Source organism: Diuraphis noxia, unplaced genomic scaffold (assembly GCF_037042655.1).
Source record: "Diuraphis noxia isolate RWA-SAM2 unplaced genomic scaffold, SU_Dnox_SAM2 contig0004, whole genome shotgun sequence".
Taxonomy (NCBI): domain Eukaryota; kingdom Metazoa; phylum Arthropoda; class Insecta; order Hemiptera; family Aphididae; genus Diuraphis; species Diuraphis noxia.
Genome location: NW_028301714.1, coordinates 72,719,494 through 72,741,205, shown reverse-complemented (window position 1 = coordinate 72,741,205; position 21,712 = coordinate 72,719,494). Strand labels below are relative to the sequence as shown.

Sequence of the window (21,712 nt, the reverse complement as noted above, 5' to 3'; positions counted from 1 at the left end):
GGCACAGTTACCCCAGATGGGAGCAGCATAGAGTATTAATGGTCGTAGAATTTGCTTATAAAGAAGCATGGAGCACTTCCAGCTTAAGGCAGTTTGGCGGTTGATTAAGGGGTAAAGAATTTTGAGTCGTTGGTAGCCTTGTTGGAGTTTCGAAGAAATGTGAGGGTTATAATTGGAGACCAGGGAATGTAGTCGCCATTAAGTACTAGAGAGGGAGGGGTATTGGGGTGACGAAGTGTAAATAATACTGCTGTACTTTTTGAGGGGCTTAAGATAATTTTCCATTTTTTCGCCCAGCACTTTATTTTGTTTAAGTGGCACTGTATATTATTAGTTGCAATGTGTACGTCACTGGAGCTTGTATAGACAACACTGTCGTCAGCGTAAAGAGAAACTTCTGTGTTAGGTGTAGTGGGAATTTCCGCGATGTATAACAAATGTATATAATACTAATGCACCACTGTTTATAGTTTATAGGTAGGTAGGTATTTTTGTAATAAAAAATTAAATGGTCACAATTCATGATAATGGAAAATCATAAAAATTATAAAATATTAATGAGTACCTAACAAGCCTAGAATTATTAAACGTGACTTTGTGAGCTCGTAGCTAGTGATACCTATATCTTATAATATAATAATATACGGTCATACGGGCGACTGAATGTCGCATTGTTCAATTTTTTCATTATTTGAATAATTTGAATTCGATTATTTCGTTTCGTTTGCATTGCATTTTGCATTATATATGACCATTAAATCTTTTAAACTTTTCATAGATATGGTTTGAGAATAAAAATCTATTATTCCATATATTACTTTATTTATTTGATTTATGGTTTTTATCATTTTTAGAAGTCACAATATTTTCAAATTAAGTTTGTAATAATGTGTTCCAAGTGTTAACGAAAATATTGCGTAAGCATTTATATGGTAAAACTCCACTTTTTATATTGAAAACAATAAATAATTTTATCAGCTGTTAAAATGTTACGTCTCGACAAAAATATGATTTCCTCAAGCTATAACACTCAATGTGAATTTCCCACGTTCCACCCGGAAACAACAACATCTACTGTCACTATCCATTGTTTAAATAATACACACAAAGGTACACCTATATAGAGACAATTATTTATTATTAATAATAATAAACAAATTATATAATTAACAGAGAACAAAATATAAAAATTCTACGAGTGGTTTCTGATAAATCAATTTTTTTTGATAATAGTTGTTTTCCTCGTCCCAATTTGTGATGAGCTATTTATGACTCAAGTAATATTGTATTTGGATAATAAATTCAGTCATTCAAAAAAATTATTCATAGTACTTATATGTTATTATAAATCAATTTATGTATTTTTTTATATTGTTATGCGTATGATAAATAGTACCTATAGAATATAGATACCTTATAAATTACTTAAATTTTTTACATGTAATTCGTAAATAAACCAAAATTGTTCGAAAAATATAGTTTTTAAAATTAATAGTATGTTCTGTGACTCTCGTAGAGATAAATAAATACAACTTACAATATTCAAATGATACTCAGAATTCAATAAGATATGACGTATTTACATACCTACTATTGTTAGTTGTTACAATATTAATATATTACATATTGAAGCGCATCACCGCAGTGTTCAACTGTTGACACAGATTGTATCTTTCATTTGACGTTTAATTTTTATGCGATTTGTTTTTAATTTAACCTTTGGCAAGTCGTTTGTGGTAAAAAACAAAAAAAAATTATTATTCTAAAACATTTTGCTCTCGTCAGCTTACTCTGTTATACGCTTTTTTTTTATTTTGTCGTAATTCAATAGGAAGTACTTACCTATAGTATATTAATATACTAAATTACTATGTATAATAAGTTACATAATATACTTGACTGTTTTCATTTCTATCATCGTCATTAACAACGCTTCAATTGATATGGATGGACGATGATTATAATATTATAATGTATATTGTATATACCGGAAATCGTATTGAGAATAATAATCATTTTATATTGTACCGTAGTCTGTCGTGTTCGCCAAGTACCTACCTACTTTAAAGTAGTTATAATTTATTATGAAATATTATAAAAAAAAATTAAAACATGTAGACGGGTGACGTTACATTTTTTTGTGGTAAGAAATTGAATGGACATATAGCTACATAGGTGCAACTAGAGGCCAAACACTGGGGGTGCTAAAATTATGTAGATGAAACAGACCCGTGGGAACAACGCCCCCACACCCCAAGTACCATACTTCAATTTTATAATTACTAAAACCAATCTTAAACGCATTATAAAAACATAAGCACACTAATATTTACCTCATAAATACATTAGGTATATTACCTATATTATTGTTTAGGTGATTCAAATAATGACCTAGTATAAACAGATAAATAATATTTATTTTTTTAATCATTGATGTCAAAATAATTATACAATTTACATTTTTAGCAGTCACTTACATGAGGCACAATCATCTCAAAGGTTAGGTAATAATACTATGTTTACATAATATACAATATTATACTATTTTATACAAATACTATTTTTCTTTTATTAGTAGAATTGGAATATATTTCCAATATTTCTGAAGAAGTAATTTTATTAACAACATCTCTTTCAATATTTAAACAACCTTACGTAAAACAAAAAAAACTTTTTCATATGATTTTTCCATTTGTGGTGTTTTTGATCTGGGGGTGCTAAATTAAAGGCTGGAGGTGCTGAAGCACCCCCAAGCACCCTCCTAGTTGCGCCTATGTAATAGCAATAATATAGTGGTTGGCACATGGAGCTGAGATGTTGAGCAAAAGGATGACTGCTTCATCGGTGTTTTAAGACGACGTCGTAAAATATCTTTGTCTTTGATCCCGACATAGGTTAGGTCAATAAAAATTTAATAAAATATCCAACAGATTTAATTTCAGTTTGTCAGTTCAATAGCAGGTCGTCCTTCTCTTTCTCCTCCTCCTACTATTCCTCCGGTTATAGTATAATATATGTATAATCTTATCACGATGATCGATGAGCATAAATATATATACAGGGTGATTTTTTTTATCATGAACCACTCATTATTTCAAAAAATATCAATGTTTTAGAAAATATTTTTTTACAAAGTTTCATGTTGTTAAAAAAACAACGTTTTTATTAAAAAATTATGTTTTTTAATATTTTTTATCCTTATATTTTTTTTAAGTTTTTTACTTTTTTGAATGACAACCTAGAGTTTTAATTTCATATTCCAAAGCAGAATATTTTTCTAAGTATTTTGATACGTAAATATCGAATTTTGGACGAGTAGTTTATGAGTTATAAGTATTTTAAGTTTAGACAAGCGGAGTAATGGACAAACATTTTGCGGGGTAACCCCGTACTACTCCACTCCGCCAATCTAAACTTTAAATACCTATAACTCATAAACTATTCGTCCAAAATTCGATTTTTACGTATCAAAATACTTAGAAAAATATTCTGCTTTGGAATATGAAATTAAAACTCTAGGTTGTCATTCAAAAAAGTAAAAAACTTAAAAAAATATAAGGATAAAAAATATTAAAAAACATAATTTTTTAATGAAAATGTTGTTTTTTTAACAACACGAAACTTTGTAAAAAAATATTTTCAAAAACATTGATATTTTTTGAAATGAGTGGTTCATGATAAAAAATCACCCTGTATATATATTATTCAGGATGATTCATGAAGCGTAAAACACTCATTATTTATAAAAACTATTTACTTTTTTCAATATTTTTTTTCTTCAAAATTGTAGATATATGCTTTTGTAAAACTATATAAAATTTTAATATTTTTCACCCTTATATTTATTAGGTAAACCACTACGAACTTTTGATTTTTAAATGGCAACCTGTATTAAAAATATCATAAATTAATAAGGATGTTTTTTTAATAAATTGTCACGTTTAAATTTTCATTTTTCGTTAATCCGTTGACGAGATATAGTCTCCCAAAGTTGGATGGTTTTGGGGTGGCGTTTGTCCTGTGTAAATATGTTTACCTATTTTGGGGCACAACTTAGACTTAACTATTTACTTACTGAATTTATTTGAAAAGTGTATTATGTTTTACGCTAGACTACAAAAATCCCAATTGCTGCGGCCGCGGTACTGACATGGTATAACACATTTATACACAAACACTACCACCCCAAAACCATCCAACTTTGTGACTATATCTCGTCAACGGATAAACGAAAAATGAAAATTTAAACGCGAAAATTCATTTAAAAAAATAGCCTTATTAATTGATGATATTTTTAATATAGGTAGACATTTAAAAATCAAAAGTTGATAGTGGTTTACCTAATAAATATAAGGGTGAAAAATATTAAAAATGTATATAATAGTTTTAGAAAAGCATAGATCTTAAATTTTGAAGAAAAAAAATATTGAAAAAAGTAAATAGTTTTTATAAATAATGAGTGTTTTACGCATCATGAATCACTCTGTATATAGTATAGTGTTAATATAACAACACCGCCGCGATATTAAATCTTCGTTAAAAATATATTACATATGTATAAGAGACTTTTATTTTCTAATATTATCGTTAATATATTCATTAAAAATATCATATATTATGTTAATTTCGAGTACCACCTGTATACGACTGATTGTGAGAGAACCATAATTAATCTATGGACGGAATCCAATTTTCGTCGGCGGCAGACATTGAGCCGAGGAGAACTAGTCGTGATGATATTCGAATTTCCGTCAAAATATCATTTCGTCGCATACCTCACGGTCACATTTATAATACGCGTATTAGGTACTTAGTATTAATAATTATATAAAAAAATATTATGCAGGTACAAATGGGGACATCTTACGCCTATAATATTAAATACGAAACGTTTCCGATCGTTTTACGATTCAGGAAGTCTTGGTAACGACTACATATTATATTATTATATGACGATACGTGTGACCAGAGTGGACAGTAGGTAATACCACCAACCTACTCATCGTCAAACCCGAGAACCGCGGTATATGAGCTGCTGCAGCTGCACATCAGTCGGACTGGGAGAGGTTCATTTTCTTTGTGATATTTGCGCAAGAAACTATATATAACACGTATTACACGCGTCTCTCGTCTTACCGCTGCTGATAGCGTTAGTCGCGATTTCATATCACGACAATGTGACGCACACAGATAATAATCTTACTACATAATATATATTAATACAAATTAACGAATAAGTCAAAAACATGCCCGGGTCGTTGTCTCTGGTAAATGTCACATCGTCCGTCATTCTACACTATCACTTGAATATTACATGCTCATTTTGTTTTTACTTCTCAGGAAATCCCCAGTCAGACGTCCAAACATCGACAGCAGAATCAACCGGGCGTGGTGTTGTATTCGTCTTCGGGAAGCGACCACAGTCTTGGAAGAGAGAGGTCGCCGACCATTAACAGCTACCCAAAAGGATCTCCTTCGCTATGGACAGGTGAGCGACATTAAATGAACTTTTAAAAATCCGTATCAGATGTTTTTTTTAACAATATAATTAAACTTATAATATTATAATAGCTAACTTTACCAGCTAGCAGTTGATGTATACATTTAAAAGTGTTATCGTCTATGTTTATAAAATATGCACTGTTAGTTTATTCAGTATAATATAGAGTAATGAGTAGGAATATAGTTGAAGTGTTATTTACATTTTTCCACACAACCAAATTATATACTCTGACATCCGTTAGCATTTACAACACTATTGGTTCGAATATGGTAGGTACCTATACCAATATTTTGTTATAGCTGCTGTATAGCATGTTTAATTTTCATCATTTATTAGCTATTTACATTTCATGATATTTCAAATAATTTTCAAACTGTTTAACATGTACCGAATTAAGTAGATACAATTTTTTTAATTATTTATGACTTAAATTATTATTATTTATTATATAGGTAAGTATTATTATTTTTTAATAAAACTGTAATATGCGAGATTAATTATCGGAATTATCGGAATTATAAATTATATTAAAGTTTAATCTTTAATCTTTAATCATAATACTTAATCATAATACTTAATCTAGATCATGTCAGAGCAATATTTGTTTTCCCACTCAGGTCAACGTGCGACATAGATATAAACATAAACCGCGTTCATATAAAATCGTTTTCTATGATTTTTGAGAAATCTTAGAGTAAAGTCATCAATTAGAAATATTGTGAAGAATAATATTGTTGATGATTTGACACATTGTTTTAATAATTTATTATTATTTGACATTTGACATTATTTCTAAATTTAAATGTGTATTAAATTTTTTCGACACAATATTCAGACAAACCAATATGTCATATTATCTTCAAAAATATTTTTCTCTATAATTTTTATGATGGATGAATTATTATTCTAAAGTTACTTAAAAATAAAGACAATTATTTTGTGTGGATGCGTCCTGTCAATGTTGAGCGTGGATCAGACAGAAAACATTGTGCAGAGGACGCCACTGCCTTGTGTACACTCGCATAATATTATATTGTTTCTGTCTTACAACAATCTCATACAACACACCAAATGTGGGTTCGGAAGAACCGATTTAAAGTAGTAATCTTTAACGGTTGAGTGAACCGATTATTGTTATTATTATTTATTACCAACTGTTATCTAACTCAAAGGTAAGATTATTTATGTTTTTACATGAATTGTTTACGATATGCTTATTTTTAAACGAGTTAAACTCTTACTTGCTTAAAAATAAAAATATCATAAAAAACATGTGAAAACACTGACAATATATTTTTACCTATAAATTTAATAATAGGTTAATTCATTCTATTATTAAAGATTACTACTCAAAATTGAACTTCTGAACACAAATTATCGATGTCGTATGTTTATATAACGGAGGTAACAGACGACACACACTATCATATTAATACTACCTATTATTAATACTATATTAATAATATATTGGCTGTCCTATAAACGAAAACTATAAATATATTGAAATAAAAAAGGCGGGTAAGTCGTGGATGTCGCTCTGCTGTACAGTAGGTTACAAGTTACTGTAATGGATGAAATTAAATTTGAATCCAATGATATTATATAATTGTATACGAAAAACGATTCTTAGCGAAGACGGTTTATCTGTCTAGGATATATTATAGATTAATAAAAATTTTCAAATCTTAGATTTAAAAAGAAAAATTTTTTATGAATTTCTAGCTTAAAATAATTTGTGTGATTTTTACGTATTTTGTCAAAATTCAAACTTTGAATAGGTACTTATAAAAAAAATTGTGACTTTGAATTTATTTTATTTTTCAACTGCTATTGTAACAATATGTTAAGAGCCTTGTTAAATTTTCAAGCTTTTTTGCCTAACAAATACATTTTTATCGATATTAATTTTAAAAAAACTAATAATGATCAAAAATTTCAAATGCCTACAAATAGTTCAACTTAAGTCGACATTTTTTGAAAATTGCATGATGGATAGAATATACTTATATAAACATTAGGTGCAAATTTCATGTATCTATGGTCATTTGTTTTAAAGTTACATAAAAACCCAAAATCGATTTTGTCGAAAAATGAGTGTGCGTAAATTTCCCGTTTATCCCTTAATTTTTAGTTTGTTTATCCCGATTATTTAGAAAAGTATTAAGAATTTTTTACTTTTGACCCCCACCCAAAGTACCAACTAGATTCACTTTCTGATCAAACGAGGTACCGAAGTCAAAAATCAAAGCATTTTTACTGCCCCAAAACATGATGATAGACACACAAAAAAAAAAATAATAAACACATCATGGACTGAAATAATAGAAATTAATTGTATACACATAATATAATTATATTATATTATACTAAATTGATTTGATAAATGAAAATTTATTATTGTTAAATTGAATTTTAAATTTATAATTGCATGTAACTTTATTTCATGCGCATTTATATGACATTCTTATTATAAGTTCATAATAAATCAATCAAAAACTAAAGTATATTATATTATTATATCTTTGTTGGTTGTGAGCAGGACCCATGGTACTTCTTAGTTCTTGCCCAGCGCTCATGCTAATAATTACTTCAGTATAATATAGTAGAACATTTTTTGAATACTAATTGTTATTTAAGAGGCGCCAGGATTTAGTTCATCTGTACCAGGGCCAAAATACTATGTGAGGTGCATAGTTCTGAATGTTGTTATTGCTATTATTATTGTTATTTGTTAATTGTTATACTAAGAATTTTCCGCGTGTGGTTGCGATTGGGTGTAAATTTAAATCTCGTTCACTTTTATACAATCACCATTCACCGAAGAAGAGCTACAATAACAAATTACTTTTCTAGAATTAAATAAACAATAAACATTTCCGTTTAAAAAAAGAATCATATTATTAGTACACGGTGACGAAGTTATTAAAAAACAATGTGAAACAATAACTCCGCAGTCGAGTGTGCTAGTTCATTTAAAATCGAATGATTTAATTTTTTTTTATCCGACAGGCACATGCAGCCCATTAGGTGGTTCGCAATTTTCGTTGACCACTCAAAACACGTGCTGTTGTCAACATGTGGTCAACAATTGCAAAATGATGATAGAAAACAACAACAATATGTGGCAACAAAACTCGTTCAAACACAATAGGGTAAGAATATAAATGTTAAGGAATTCGCTTAGGTAGATATATTAAAGTGACGTGGTTTTAGTTGTACGCAAAACATCAGTTAAGGTTTGGAGAAAATTAGTCAACAAGTGGTTGAGGAAGTGTGGAGGGTCAACTTCACACGCATGCATTTTTATTATTTGTTTATTAGTACAAATTAACGCCATTCGGCTTTTCAACATAAATTGCAACATCGGTGCATGATGTGGTGAGCTATGGGGAAAACGGTACTCTCCTGGTCATCCGAAAAAATAATAACTGAATATCTATAGGGGGTTGAAGTATAATATTTTACCTTGAATTAGATTAACTAATTAATTTTAGAGTTTACTATATTTTGTACTCATCGGTTAAAACTAAAAATCTTAATTTTACTGAATTTTTTACTAAAAACATTGTGTAGTTACGTACATTCCTGGATGTAGGTACCTTTTTTTTCCTGTTAAAAAACCAGGGTGGGAACTTGTTTATCATAATTTTTTCACCCGTTCCTGTATCGTTTATTCACCAACATAACAATTTATACAAAAATTGGGAGTCTCTAACCACTCAGAAAAGCTGGCCTTCAGCCCACAGACAACAACACTTTTTACTTTATCTATCCTCCACTTGCCTGCCTGACGCGCTCTTTAGCCTCCTTCTGCCCGAGTATCATCTCCACCAATCTGCCAAATTCTAGTCTCTGCTTTTCTTTGGAATCCTCAATTCATCATATTCTTGACATATCATCTGGAAGGAACTCCTACTCCGCCCGCAGAATGATATCAGGAACATCCTAGGGCCGTAGACGTTGACCGATGCATTGCTCCATTTCACTCAGTACGGACAATGGAACAGCGTTACTCCACTGACTCTTTTAGCTCCTCGTAGTGGAAGCAGTGGGGATCAGCTGCTCTCCCCCTTTTCCATAGGTACAGTTTGAAGCATTCATATCCCGACAGTGCACATCCGTGAATGTGTATACACCTATGTGTATAAATATTGTGTTAATAATAAAGATACTGATTTTAATATACACAAAAATAACTAATATAATTTTAAAACAATTTTAAATTGTTATTCCTAGCAAAATATGTTAAAACAGTACTAACTTGGTATACTATATAATTATTAAATAAAGGGGTAGGTATTTATGGATACAGGGATGGGTGGCAGTATTGTGATGAACAGGAAAAAAAGGTATATATAATATGTTAAATACAATTACCTATTATACGTTTAAAAATAACAAATTATAATGTTTTTTTGTTATTATTATTATTTATTATTACAAAATTAATTTTAATTTCTTATTTTTAAAGTAGGACGATCTGTTTTATTTTATTATTTGTTACAATTTGAAATTAAATAGTCTTTTTTTATAGGGAACTCACGGCATATGGGCCATTAGGTGTGGGATGGTACGGTAAGGGTTATTTTTGTGTATTTGTTTGAAGGTTTTTAAGTTGGTAGGGTTGTAACATGTATTTGTGTATGTGTGGCAAGGAGATTTTGCTAAAAATTCCAGGTGATCATCCATCCGGGAACTAGCAATTGCCAACTGCGGCCGGTACGTACGCTAAGTGCGTTTCCGTAGATTGAGCGTAAGCCTGCATGTCCCACCAAGCCTCGAAATTTAATAGAGATTATCACTATTATATGTTTGTTATCTATGTCATACGAAATAAATAAATAAATTACTGATAGTTATTTAAATAATTATTTATTAATACAAAAGAAAATAAATATTTTAAAAATCTTTGCATGTTTTTCACCTTTTTACTTGAAAATCGCAACACGAATCTTCACGATTGTGTTCTAAAAAATATAGAAGTTTTCTTTTTATATACTTTCACTAAATTTTAGATTACACCAAAAAATATGAAAACAAGGTTGGTTTATTTATTCAAATTATAATTTTTGCAATTCCAAATGTTCTCGAAGCAATACTCCTGATTGTTAATAAATATAAATCTTAATAATAATCCTTATAAAAATTACATCTGTTAATAATAACAGCGTCGTTATACTTAATTTATTTGTTACTTTTCACAGAGCAATAATGGAGGGCCAAAAAATTCAAACGGAGAGCCATACGAAGACAGTGACGGTCTAACGTGGAGGAGGTTGCACATGAGCAGAGCAAAACTCAAAGCTACAGCTACCACATCTGAACTCTTATCTGGATTTGCAATGGTAATCATGGTTAATAATAAATAATAATGTTTATCGGAGCTGTTGACTTGTTTACATTTTACACACAGTACTTGCTTTATACTTTCGTTACATATTCGTTACACAAAATATCATACTCACACGTAGATAGCTCATTTTACATATCATAACAAATTCTATAATATTCGAACCGATAAAAATTAGGTATCTATTACTGTACGATCATTATATAATTATATCGTATATATGGTTATATGCTCGATAAATTAAATCCTAATTATAGCAGGTACCTAACCTAACCTATAGAGCGCTCGACAAATTTATCAAGGAAAATTTTTTTTTCTATTCATAGAAACGAGTGATTCAGTTTATGGTTTTTCGTGCACATAATAATAAAATTAGGTATTTATATAATATGTATTTTTCGGTGTTACAATATGTTAAAATTCTTGACTGCAATGCTATAACTGTTTTTTAATACGCTACACTGTACTTTGCTTAAATTTGTTGAAAGTACACCCAAGTACCTAAGTACGAGCTCAATTCCACAATAACATGTAATAAAAAATATGCGAGTTAAATTAACCATATAGATAATCATAAATAATCATAATAATCATCATCAATCTTTAGAGTTTGGATTTTATAGCACTTTTTAAGAGAACTTACCTATTGAAATGTTACACTATTATATATGGTATTACTTGATGACATTTTATGTCTGAGTGGGGCAATGAATATAATATTGTTTTCACAATAATTTGTGTTTTTAGATTCTGAGCGGAGCGATGAATGTATTGATTTTACCATGATGTGTGTTTTTTATTATTATTATTATTATTATTTTTTTTTTTTGTGTCTGTCATCACGTTTTGGGGCAGTAAAAGTGCTTTGAAGATTTTTAATAATCTATAATATATCCTAGACAGATAAACTGTCTCCGCTCAGAATCGTTTTTCGTATACAATGATATAATATCAATGGATTCAAATTTAATTCCATCCATTAGGTACAGTAACCCACTTGTAACCTATTGTACAGCAGAGCGACATCCACGACTTACCCACTTTTTAATATTGCGTATGAAAACGCTTTATGTTGTAGAAAAAATAATTTGATTTTTGACTTTGAATGTGCAGGTTTCTGGTATTAATTGAATCTTATTTGTGTTTCGGAAAATTGGAAAAGGGCTCAGGAGCGTAATTAAGGGAAAAAAAACTTTTAATTTACTGCTAACATTTTATATTTGGTGAGGTAGGTTATTACTGTATAATGCTTACAAATTTTGCTAAAAACATATGATCCCCCCTCTCAAACTCAAATTCTTAATTAAGTCACTGAGAGGGATTAATATATTTAATAAATGTAAACAATTTTTTATGTTTTTCAAAATAATTGGGAATTACGAAAATAATAAAAACAACATATTATTTAATTAAGATATTTAACACAATTTTTTGTACAAACAACAACATATTATTATATATTTTTATTTTTTTATTATTAAGACTCACCGCAATATGGGCCATTGAATTTAAAAACGGTTTAATTATACATGTATTTTTTCTTTATAAAACAATATAATATATTATATTACTTCCACTTCAAAACTATAATATATTCCTCGACTCTTTAAGCACTCTCAGCATAGCATCTACAATATACGAAGTGGTATTCCAAACCAATGACATCACCACCAATATCATAAACCAAATAGAAAACTTAAACAACCAAAACAAAAACATACAACTCTTATGGGCACTGAGTCATTCCAAAATAAATGGAAACGAATTAACAGATCAAAAAACAAAAAACACATACAATTAATCATGCAAAATATATGGAAAAATTAAAACTACAAGAAAAAAAGAAACTATAATAAACCGCCAGAGTGTTGGCCATGTCTACCTAACACACGGGCACCTAATGAATAATCAACTATCAACAATATACACCTCATGCGGAGTGTGACTGAATGTAGAGCGAATGAAGAAGAAAGAAAAAAAACAAATGTCAACAAACCTATTTGAAATAATTGGACGCGACGCGATGGTCAGCTGATGGTTTCATCATATCATTCCTTAAATGCGCGCCGAAATGAAGTAATTTATTTAATGAAACTTATATTTAAAAAACTTGTATGTTAAAATGGTAATCGAATTGTAATAATATATTTTAATATGTATTAAGCTAATCGTCCTTGGTGCCGACGCTCAAGATCAATAAAGAAAATTATTTATATATATATATATATTATATATATATATATATATATATATATGTATATAATATATATTACTGTTAAAAATATTATCTATCAGTGAATTGTTTTAAGATTACAAGTGTAATGCCCAAGTGTCTCTCTATCTCTCTTTCTTTGTTTTGGAGAAGTGAAAGTTTATAATATTTATATTGCCAATGTTATAATCGTTATAGTTATCACTTCTTCTTCTTCTTCTGCTGGCATTTATAACTCTTGAAGAGTTTTCACCGCCATCACGATCTGCCTCCATTCTTCCCTGTTATGAACTATTGTTCTCCACTCTCGCACTCCTATTTTCTTGAGATCTTCTTCCACTGTATTCAACCATCTCTTTCTAGGCCGTCCGCGAGGCCTCTTCTCTGTAGGTCTCCATTCCACCCCTACCCTAATCGTCTCTTCCTCATTTCTGCGCATTACGTGACCAAGCCTGGCCACTTATAAGTTATAGTTATCAGTTATCACTGATCAATGGATTTGAAAATTTACTTTTTCAAGTGACAACTTAATGTATGAACTATATTTGATTAATTTCGGGGAACTTAGGACCTGCACATTTATCTCATGGGTTATATTTTTAATTTTTTAATTCATATGTATGCGCTATATAGAAACGTATAATATTTGAACAAATGCAGTAATGTCTTGATGGTGATATCCCGCCCCTGTTACTTACGGCCAACGGGTCTGTGTCAAATAATTTTTCACGTCTTGGATCCTCTAATTTTAAATTTTAAATTTTAAATAATTATAATTATAATTCATACGCCAGTTCTATCCTTTCGTTGCACGCTGCAGGTGGCGATGGTGGAGTTGCAGATCAACGAACCGACCATGGTTCCTGAATGGTTGTTCATCATGTTCGCGGTGTGCACCACAGTGCTAGTGGCCGTACACATATTCGCGTTGATGATCAGCACGTACCTGTTGCCCAACGTGGACGCCATCAGCAAGCTGCAGAGCACCAAGCTGATCCAGGAGTCGCCGCACGAGCGTATGCGCGGCTTCGTCGAGCTGGCTTGGGCGTTCTCCACCGTGCTCGGACTATTCCTATTCCTCGTCGAAGTGGCCATACTGTGCTGGGTCAAGTTCTGGGACCACTCGTTCCGGGCCGCCATGGCCGCCACCATAATCGTCATACCTGTGCTGGTAATATTCGTGTTCTTCGTGTTCCACTTCTACCGAAACCTGGTCGTGTACAAATGCGAGTCCACTGTGTCCGACATCAAGGAACTGGAGGCCATGAAGAAGAAACTGGACGTGGCTGGTACCACTAAAGTCGTCTGACCAGCGCCGCGGCCAATTGGTAGTTTTACGTAATGTTATTATTGTTGATGCAGGGCTCGTAAAAGTTGGCCCACAAAATAAAAAAATGCACATAAGTAATAAAAGCTACGTGCACTTGCTGTGCACTATAAAAAGTTTTGAAATATATGCATTTATATTCACAAAAAAAAAACTATATTCACTTGAATTAATATGCAGCGTGATAGAAAAAATCTAAAGTAAATATTCTAAAATAACAAGAAATATCCATTCGTTTTGAATGTCTTTATTTTATTTTTGTGATTCTAATCGTTTACATAATTTTTTCCGTAAATTAATGACATACTTATATACAGTAGTCATAATAGAAAAAAAAGAACATACACGAATGTAAAAATTCAATTTATACGAAATAAAATTATGTGGTAATAACCATGTAAATTTTTTTCTGCATTCTAAATCACCAAAATATGTGAAAATATACACTGTTAGAATTTATATTTTTAATTCACTGTTATTATGAAACGAATATTTACCTCACTCAAAATGTTTTTTCTATATGTAGCAAAACAAAAATCGTGTAAATGTATGAACATACGAGCCTTGAGTATTATATTTTATGATGACTATCCGCAATAGTAATTTATTTTTCAAATATTATAATCGTTATTATTATTATTATTTCTATCACCATTATTATTATTATATACACATCATTCCGCGCAATATATAATATATATTTATGTATTACAAACGAAATATCGTACCTATATTATTGTTATACGTTAATTGTTAATACACGCGCACGTCCAGTTGAGAAAATGTACCAATATTTTATATATTATATAAATTATAATTACCATCAACGATGTAGTAAGATGACCCGGCAAGTTGAAAAATACAATTTTAAAAAAGACATTAAAATTTTAAGAAAAATATCTGAAATTTTTCGGTTGTTAACGTTTGACAGAAATATTATGTATCACGTCATAGTGTATAGTGATAATTTTGACTTGTAGTACTATTATAATGGTAATATTTTTATATTTATATCTTGCCCTATATTCACATCAATGTGTCTCCTAAATAAATTGACCTTTTTTTATTCACGAGGTATTGTTTCTCTGTCTATCGATTATGTGGGTTCTTTCAGAAAGCCGGACATGTATTTTTGCTTATATAATATGTTTAGCGAAAAAAAATAAAATGCCCTATCACCTGCAGTGGCGGCTACGCCTGAAAATGTAAAACATCAAGAAAACTTACTTTAAAAATATAAACCCACTCCCGCAGTTGTGTTATGTGAATACCAATAATGTGATGTATTTATATTATAATATACAGTGTAGTGTATAGTATGTATATACATTACTACGGGTCGTGACGGAGAGACAATATAATATCTAGCTTTATGTTCACTCGTCAAATTATTACATGATAAAGTGAAACCTCTAAATACCGGACACTCTGAAATTTGGTTTGCTACCCAGAAGTTTCAGCATGTTTTTAGATTGTTTATACGAAATTATTATTTTTAGGTGAATCGGCCAATAAAAACCGGTCCCACGGACTACAACCAATTGTTACCAGTTTCCCCAATATTCGATGTCCGTGTCTTTTAATCTAACGCTTCCATCATATCTTTCCTTATTACATCCACACATAGCCAAGTGTGATCATCCAATCGGTCTTTTATAGTTGGATTTTCTTCAACCTTTAAATTTTGGTATACATATGAGTGGATTTTGACTGCACGCCAAGCGCATCCAACCCAGTGAACTGTAATCTTTTGTTCCTTATCGCCGTTTCGAGTGTATTTTGGTTTACGAAAGACTCGAATGAGTGTTTTTAATTTATCATTCTTCCTTAATGTCCTCTCCTTAACCTACTCGTCATTTAGAGTGTCTTTTACAGGTTCATTAATCTTCCTTTTTTTTTTCTTTCCAAAATAAAGAGTTTTCTTTCATAATTTTCTCTTAACGTTGCCATGTCTTTGCAGCTACATGAATAATTACAGGACGCATCGATGTAATGTACGAATGTTACAATATATATGTATATGTATTTAAATGTAATATTGTAATGCGTTATCTGACCTACCCAATTTCAAATTTCAAAGCGTATAGACTATTGAATAGCTGTCACTGCACGTCACGGACCCATTACCTCGAAATTTGAAATCGTTATAACTTATAACTAACAAAAGATTGTACGACAATTATTATTGTTTATTGAAATTGTTGATAAAAAATAGTATTATATAATTATCATATGTATATAGTTAAATATTTTTAATATTAATATATTATATTCTAACTGTATGAATGAATTTTCTGATTTTTTTCAGAAATTTTATCAAATACTTTTCATCGCTATCGATTTTTGTGTAACTTTATAAACAATATAATATTTAAATTTGGATTACAGCTAAATTTTAAAATTATTTTCATGCTGTCGTTTATACAATCCTCTCATACTAATTTTTAATATTCCCTATAATAAATAGTATAATAGCTACTATAGGTATATCATTTTATCAAGAGACGCAGACGTAATATTAGCTAAAAGAGTTCCTTCCATTTTCATACAAGCCATAATAAACTATAATGTTATGTCTAAATAAACAAATAAAAATTGAAAGGAACAAAATTCAAATGCCTGCTTAAGTGCTGCGATGGCTGGAAAAATCATTTAAAATATATAGAAAACAAGTAGACAATCTCTGATTATATTTAATATCAAAATCACCTATAGGTAACATTGTAGTTGTCCGATTCTGAGTCAAAATACAACCAGCAGACATCTGTTTTATTTAAATCATTAAATACAAAATAAAGTGTTTTCAAACTTAAATACAATTGTTTAATTAAATTGAAATAATTGTGTTAAATATACTTAAATAAAAATATATAAGAAACTGTCAACTTTAGAAATTTAATTTCAATAGCTGAGAATCAACATTATAAGGATTTGTACTCATTTATTAGCATTCATTAATTTATTGTTATCGCGTACAGAAATAAATGATAATAACGAATTCTGTAAGTATTGAGAATTTCTTACAGTATTGTAAACAATTTTTATTTCTCCTGTATAATCTATGAAAATGGAGCAGTACAGTCTTTTTAATTATAGTGGTGCTAATTTTAATTGCACACACCCTTGATCAACATTATGTATAATCGGGGGCTTAAAAATAGAAGATATTTTCTAATACGAATTTCTCACACGTATATATCTATAGTAATATACGCTGAATATTGCTGATGAAGAAAAAGGTTTGAAACCTAATGCTAGCTGAAATATAACTAAATCTAAACAAATAATCACAGCGAACGTGCTGATATTGGTAGTATTTATATAAAATTACGCGTTTTTATTGTTGTCACTAATTCTAGATTCTAGTTCATTCGTTCCAATACTGTGACATTCGTTATGTGATCACACCAACTAATTTTCAATATTCTGCGATATATCCACATTTCTAACGCTTGGATTCGGTTGATCGAAACTTTGGATAAAGTCCAAGTCTCTACTCCATAAAAAAGTACGGTGAATACATAACAACGAATCATTCTTATTCGGAGATTCATACTTAGTTAATGGCTACAGAATATATTATATATATATTATACTGCACATTGGCCTGTCGTGCAGTCTTACAAAATATGATAAAACTCTGTGGTGTAAAACACTGTGCGGCACTCTGTACACAATACATTATAGGTACAGTATGACAATGTACGTACTACGCGTTATGAAACATTGTTGACTTAAGTACGTCAAATTATTTACACCCCAATTACAGGAGACAGTAATAATTGTAAAAGTATTTAAATTACCGAAAGCATCATGTACTAATGTTCTATATAATTTATATATACCTAGACATATAGGCAGGCCCCCACATCTTATTTTTGGCCCTGGTACAGAACTAAATCGGGGCCCCGAATATTTTTCTAATATATATTGAAGTAATTAACCTTCTGACACTCCCCCTCTTTTGTTATGGCCCTGAATATAAGTTATTCTATTATATTTTGTCTGCAGACCAATTGTACAGAGAGATAAGCCCAAGCATGGTCTCTCCCGTCGCTTAAAGATAAAATATTTATTTAAAATTCATAATATTTTTGTAATTTTAATACATATGTACTTAAGGAAAATATTAAAATTGTGTGTTCTGTGATGATGGGTAAATGCTTGGTTTTATTTTATTTTGAAATATTGTGAAAGAGATTGTTTGAACATTTTGTTTTTTATCACTGGGACTTTGTCACCTTCACTTTAAAAATATTCTTACTTACCTATCTAATCTTACAGTTCTTAACAGATAATGCACGCAATCGTTGTATATTGCATGTTGACATACGATTTAAAATAGATATATTTTGTTTATTTTTTCCCTTTAAAAAAAATTTCTTTTTAGAAAATTGCTCCTGTGAGTTATATTATATATAGGGGAAAGGTGGCCACAGTGAGACACTAAAAATTACTTTTTAAATATTGTTTTTGTTTTAAGTGATAATCCTTCAACAACGTTATGGTTTTATTCTAAATATTATTGAGCATTAAAAAACATATTAATACATTCTAAAATTTAACGAAATTTCAACCCAGAGAAATTTTTTTTTTAAATGTCATAGTGTCTCACTGTGACCCAGCCTTGTACACAATGATACACGTCACGGGGCACTATGGTGCATAATATAAAACCTTTTAAATTTGTAGTTTATCTTTTATATTTAAACTTTTAATTTCACAACATTTATATAATATGATAAAACAATTAAAGAGAATTTTTTTAACAAATTTTAAAATAATTAATTGTGTTTTTGTAAAATTAAAAAAATGTAGGTGTTCACTTTGTTTATTTCAGTAGTTTTATGTTTAAGTTTTAAAAATTAAATAAAAATCACAACCTAATATCACTTTATTATGATCACAATTTATTTCAACAGTCTTGTTTTAGAGTTAACTGATGTTGGGTACAGCGAGACAACAGTATTTATTTGTCTCACTGTATACCGATCTATTATTTTTCAGATTTTTTATTATTCTCGTATGAATATTTATAATAAACAATTGTGCATATAACTAAATTATGCACAAGAAAAATTCTATTTATACATACCTTAAAATACGTAACTTTGAATAAAATTCGATACCAAAATTGAAAAAAACGAAGCTCACATTTTTCACGTTTTGATAACAAAAAATAACAATATTATGAAAAGATGATAGTATCATTTTTGACCTGAACTTACTATAATAGTATAATAGTATAATACTATAATAGTATCTATATCCGTGACTAATAGTAAAGTTAACCATTATGTTTATTATGATTTTATGAATCTTCTGGATTCTCCATCTGATGGTTTAATATTAAATTAGTCGACTTATATTTAATGGATCACTGTGCCCCGTGTCTCACTGTGCCCACCTCTCCCCTAAGCACGAACGCACAAGACTACATAGGTTAGTGAGGTCATGGGGGAGGTTCAAACCTCACGACCCCCTCCCCTTGAGTACGCCCCTGGACATAATACTGCACACGTATACGGAGTGATACAATATTTAACGTAATATAGACTATAGGTACTGCAGGTTATTAAAAACCTAAGAAGCAGTGGTTGAATGGGAGAGGACGCAGAGGGACTGAGCTACTCTTTATTTTTCTTCAAATTGTAGCGTACCCTTTTATTATATTCATTAAGGAATAGGGTTACTATTAAATTAATTTGTTTAATTGTTCAACTTCATTTGACATTTAGAGTCCATCTTTATTTTTTTTCCAATTCGACCACTGCTAAGAAGCCTGATTTTAATTTTTTTCTTTTCTTTTTGTTATTAATAACATGACGATATGATAAATTTATATTTTTAAGCTTTAAATTATCGAATCGTTATAGGAAAGAGATTTACGTCTTCAGATTATGTTCAAAATGTTTGCTCCGACACTGAAAAATAGTAATAACATTTATTTGATTTTAAGGCTGTAACAGTGAAATCATTTAGGTAAACAGGCTGACGTTAAATAATCATATTACGCAGACGACTATTTCGGATGAAATCTATCAATCTGCTTGTTTCTCGAGGGCCGCCTGTTGCGTAAATATAATAATGTAATTTTTGTGACTCGAAGTGCAATTGACCACCTGATGCTATATAATATAATATTGTTATGTGTATACTTAAAGGCTTTAAAATCCGCTTTTCGTTTATGGCGTTTGCAGTGTTAACTTAAATGAGGGACATTATCCTTTTACTGAGCTTATAATAATAATTTCAAATGTTTTTAATCGTATAAAGACCAACAAGAAACACTTATACAGACTCGCTGGGAGGTATTAAAATATTCGAATGTGTTTTAGGTAGGTATACCTAATTACTTTTGTGTGCACTGTGCAGCAGACTTGCAAGTAATAATTATTTTTTGCTTTCGGTTTGGACGTATCTAAAATCACATTATATACAAAATATATTATATTAATATTAAATTGTAAATTAATATTTCATTTCGAAGTAAAAAGAATACGTCATTCCGATATGCGTATATATAGCGTATTTTTCGTGTGAAAGCAAAATTATACGCATAAATATATTTTTTAAGGTACCTAACCGTACATACTTATCCTATATAGTTATATGTTTTTTCGAATTCCGAATTTTTGAATGTATACGCAAGGATATAATATGTAAGTTTAAGTTAGACATATATTAAATTAGTGAAGTGCACATATTTTTTGAATGCTGGAGGGGATATGTATTTTTGACTATTCTTAGGCCTGCACGTGATATAGCGGTAAATATGCTTCTTTTTTTATGTTTTATATGACAAAAATAAATTGAAGGGAAAAGAACTGACACTCTGAATCGTTGAAATTTTGTCTGCTATTCAGATGGTTCAGTTTTAAGAAAATTTTTAGTTTGCTTCCAAAAAAAAAAAATAGTTGATTTTTAGAAATGTCTATTATAGAAGGTTTCACAACACATAGATATTATAATATTACCGTTTAATAAGAAACAGTTGGTGGTGATAAAACTATTTAAAAAAAATAACAGCCACCTATTTTTTTTTTTGAAAAAATATTATATTTTGTAAGATATTTAAATTTAAATTGAAAATTGAAAATTCAAAGGATTAGTTTCTGAGTTATTGAACATTATTTAGTAAGTATAATTACATAAATATTATGTTTGCATAACTGTTATTTTCATAATTGTTGAGCTATATGTAATTGTTATACTATAAAAAGCTAAATAAAAAAAAATAGTATCCTTAATTCGTCTAAATTATAATTGCTATAGGTAAATATAAATGTATTATGTATTTATTATTATTGCTCTGAATAA

The 21,712-nt window shown here is 29.7% G+C and overlaps 1 protein-coding gene across 2 annotated transcripts in view; it reads left to right on the top strand.

The window, feature by feature from the left end:
• LOC107172370 (uncharacterized) overlaps positions 1-15,462 on the top strand; it is an 88,575-nt gene extending 73,113 nt beyond the window's left edge. For both annotated transcript variants that reach the window (XM_089226383.1, XM_089226384.1), the window contains exons 3-6: positions 5,341-5,488; positions 8,513-8,655; positions 10,708-10,848; positions 13,886-15,462. In XM_089226383.1, coding sequence (XP_089082509.1) covers positions 5,341-5,488; positions 8,513-8,655; positions 10,708-10,848; positions 13,886-14,374 — 921 coding nt within the window. In that variant the 3' untranslated portion in view covers positions 14,375-15,462. The remainder of the gene's footprint in view (positions 1-5,340; positions 5,489-8,512; positions 8,656-10,707; positions 10,849-13,885) is intronic.
• Positions 15,463-21,712: the final 6,250 nt, after the last annotated feature.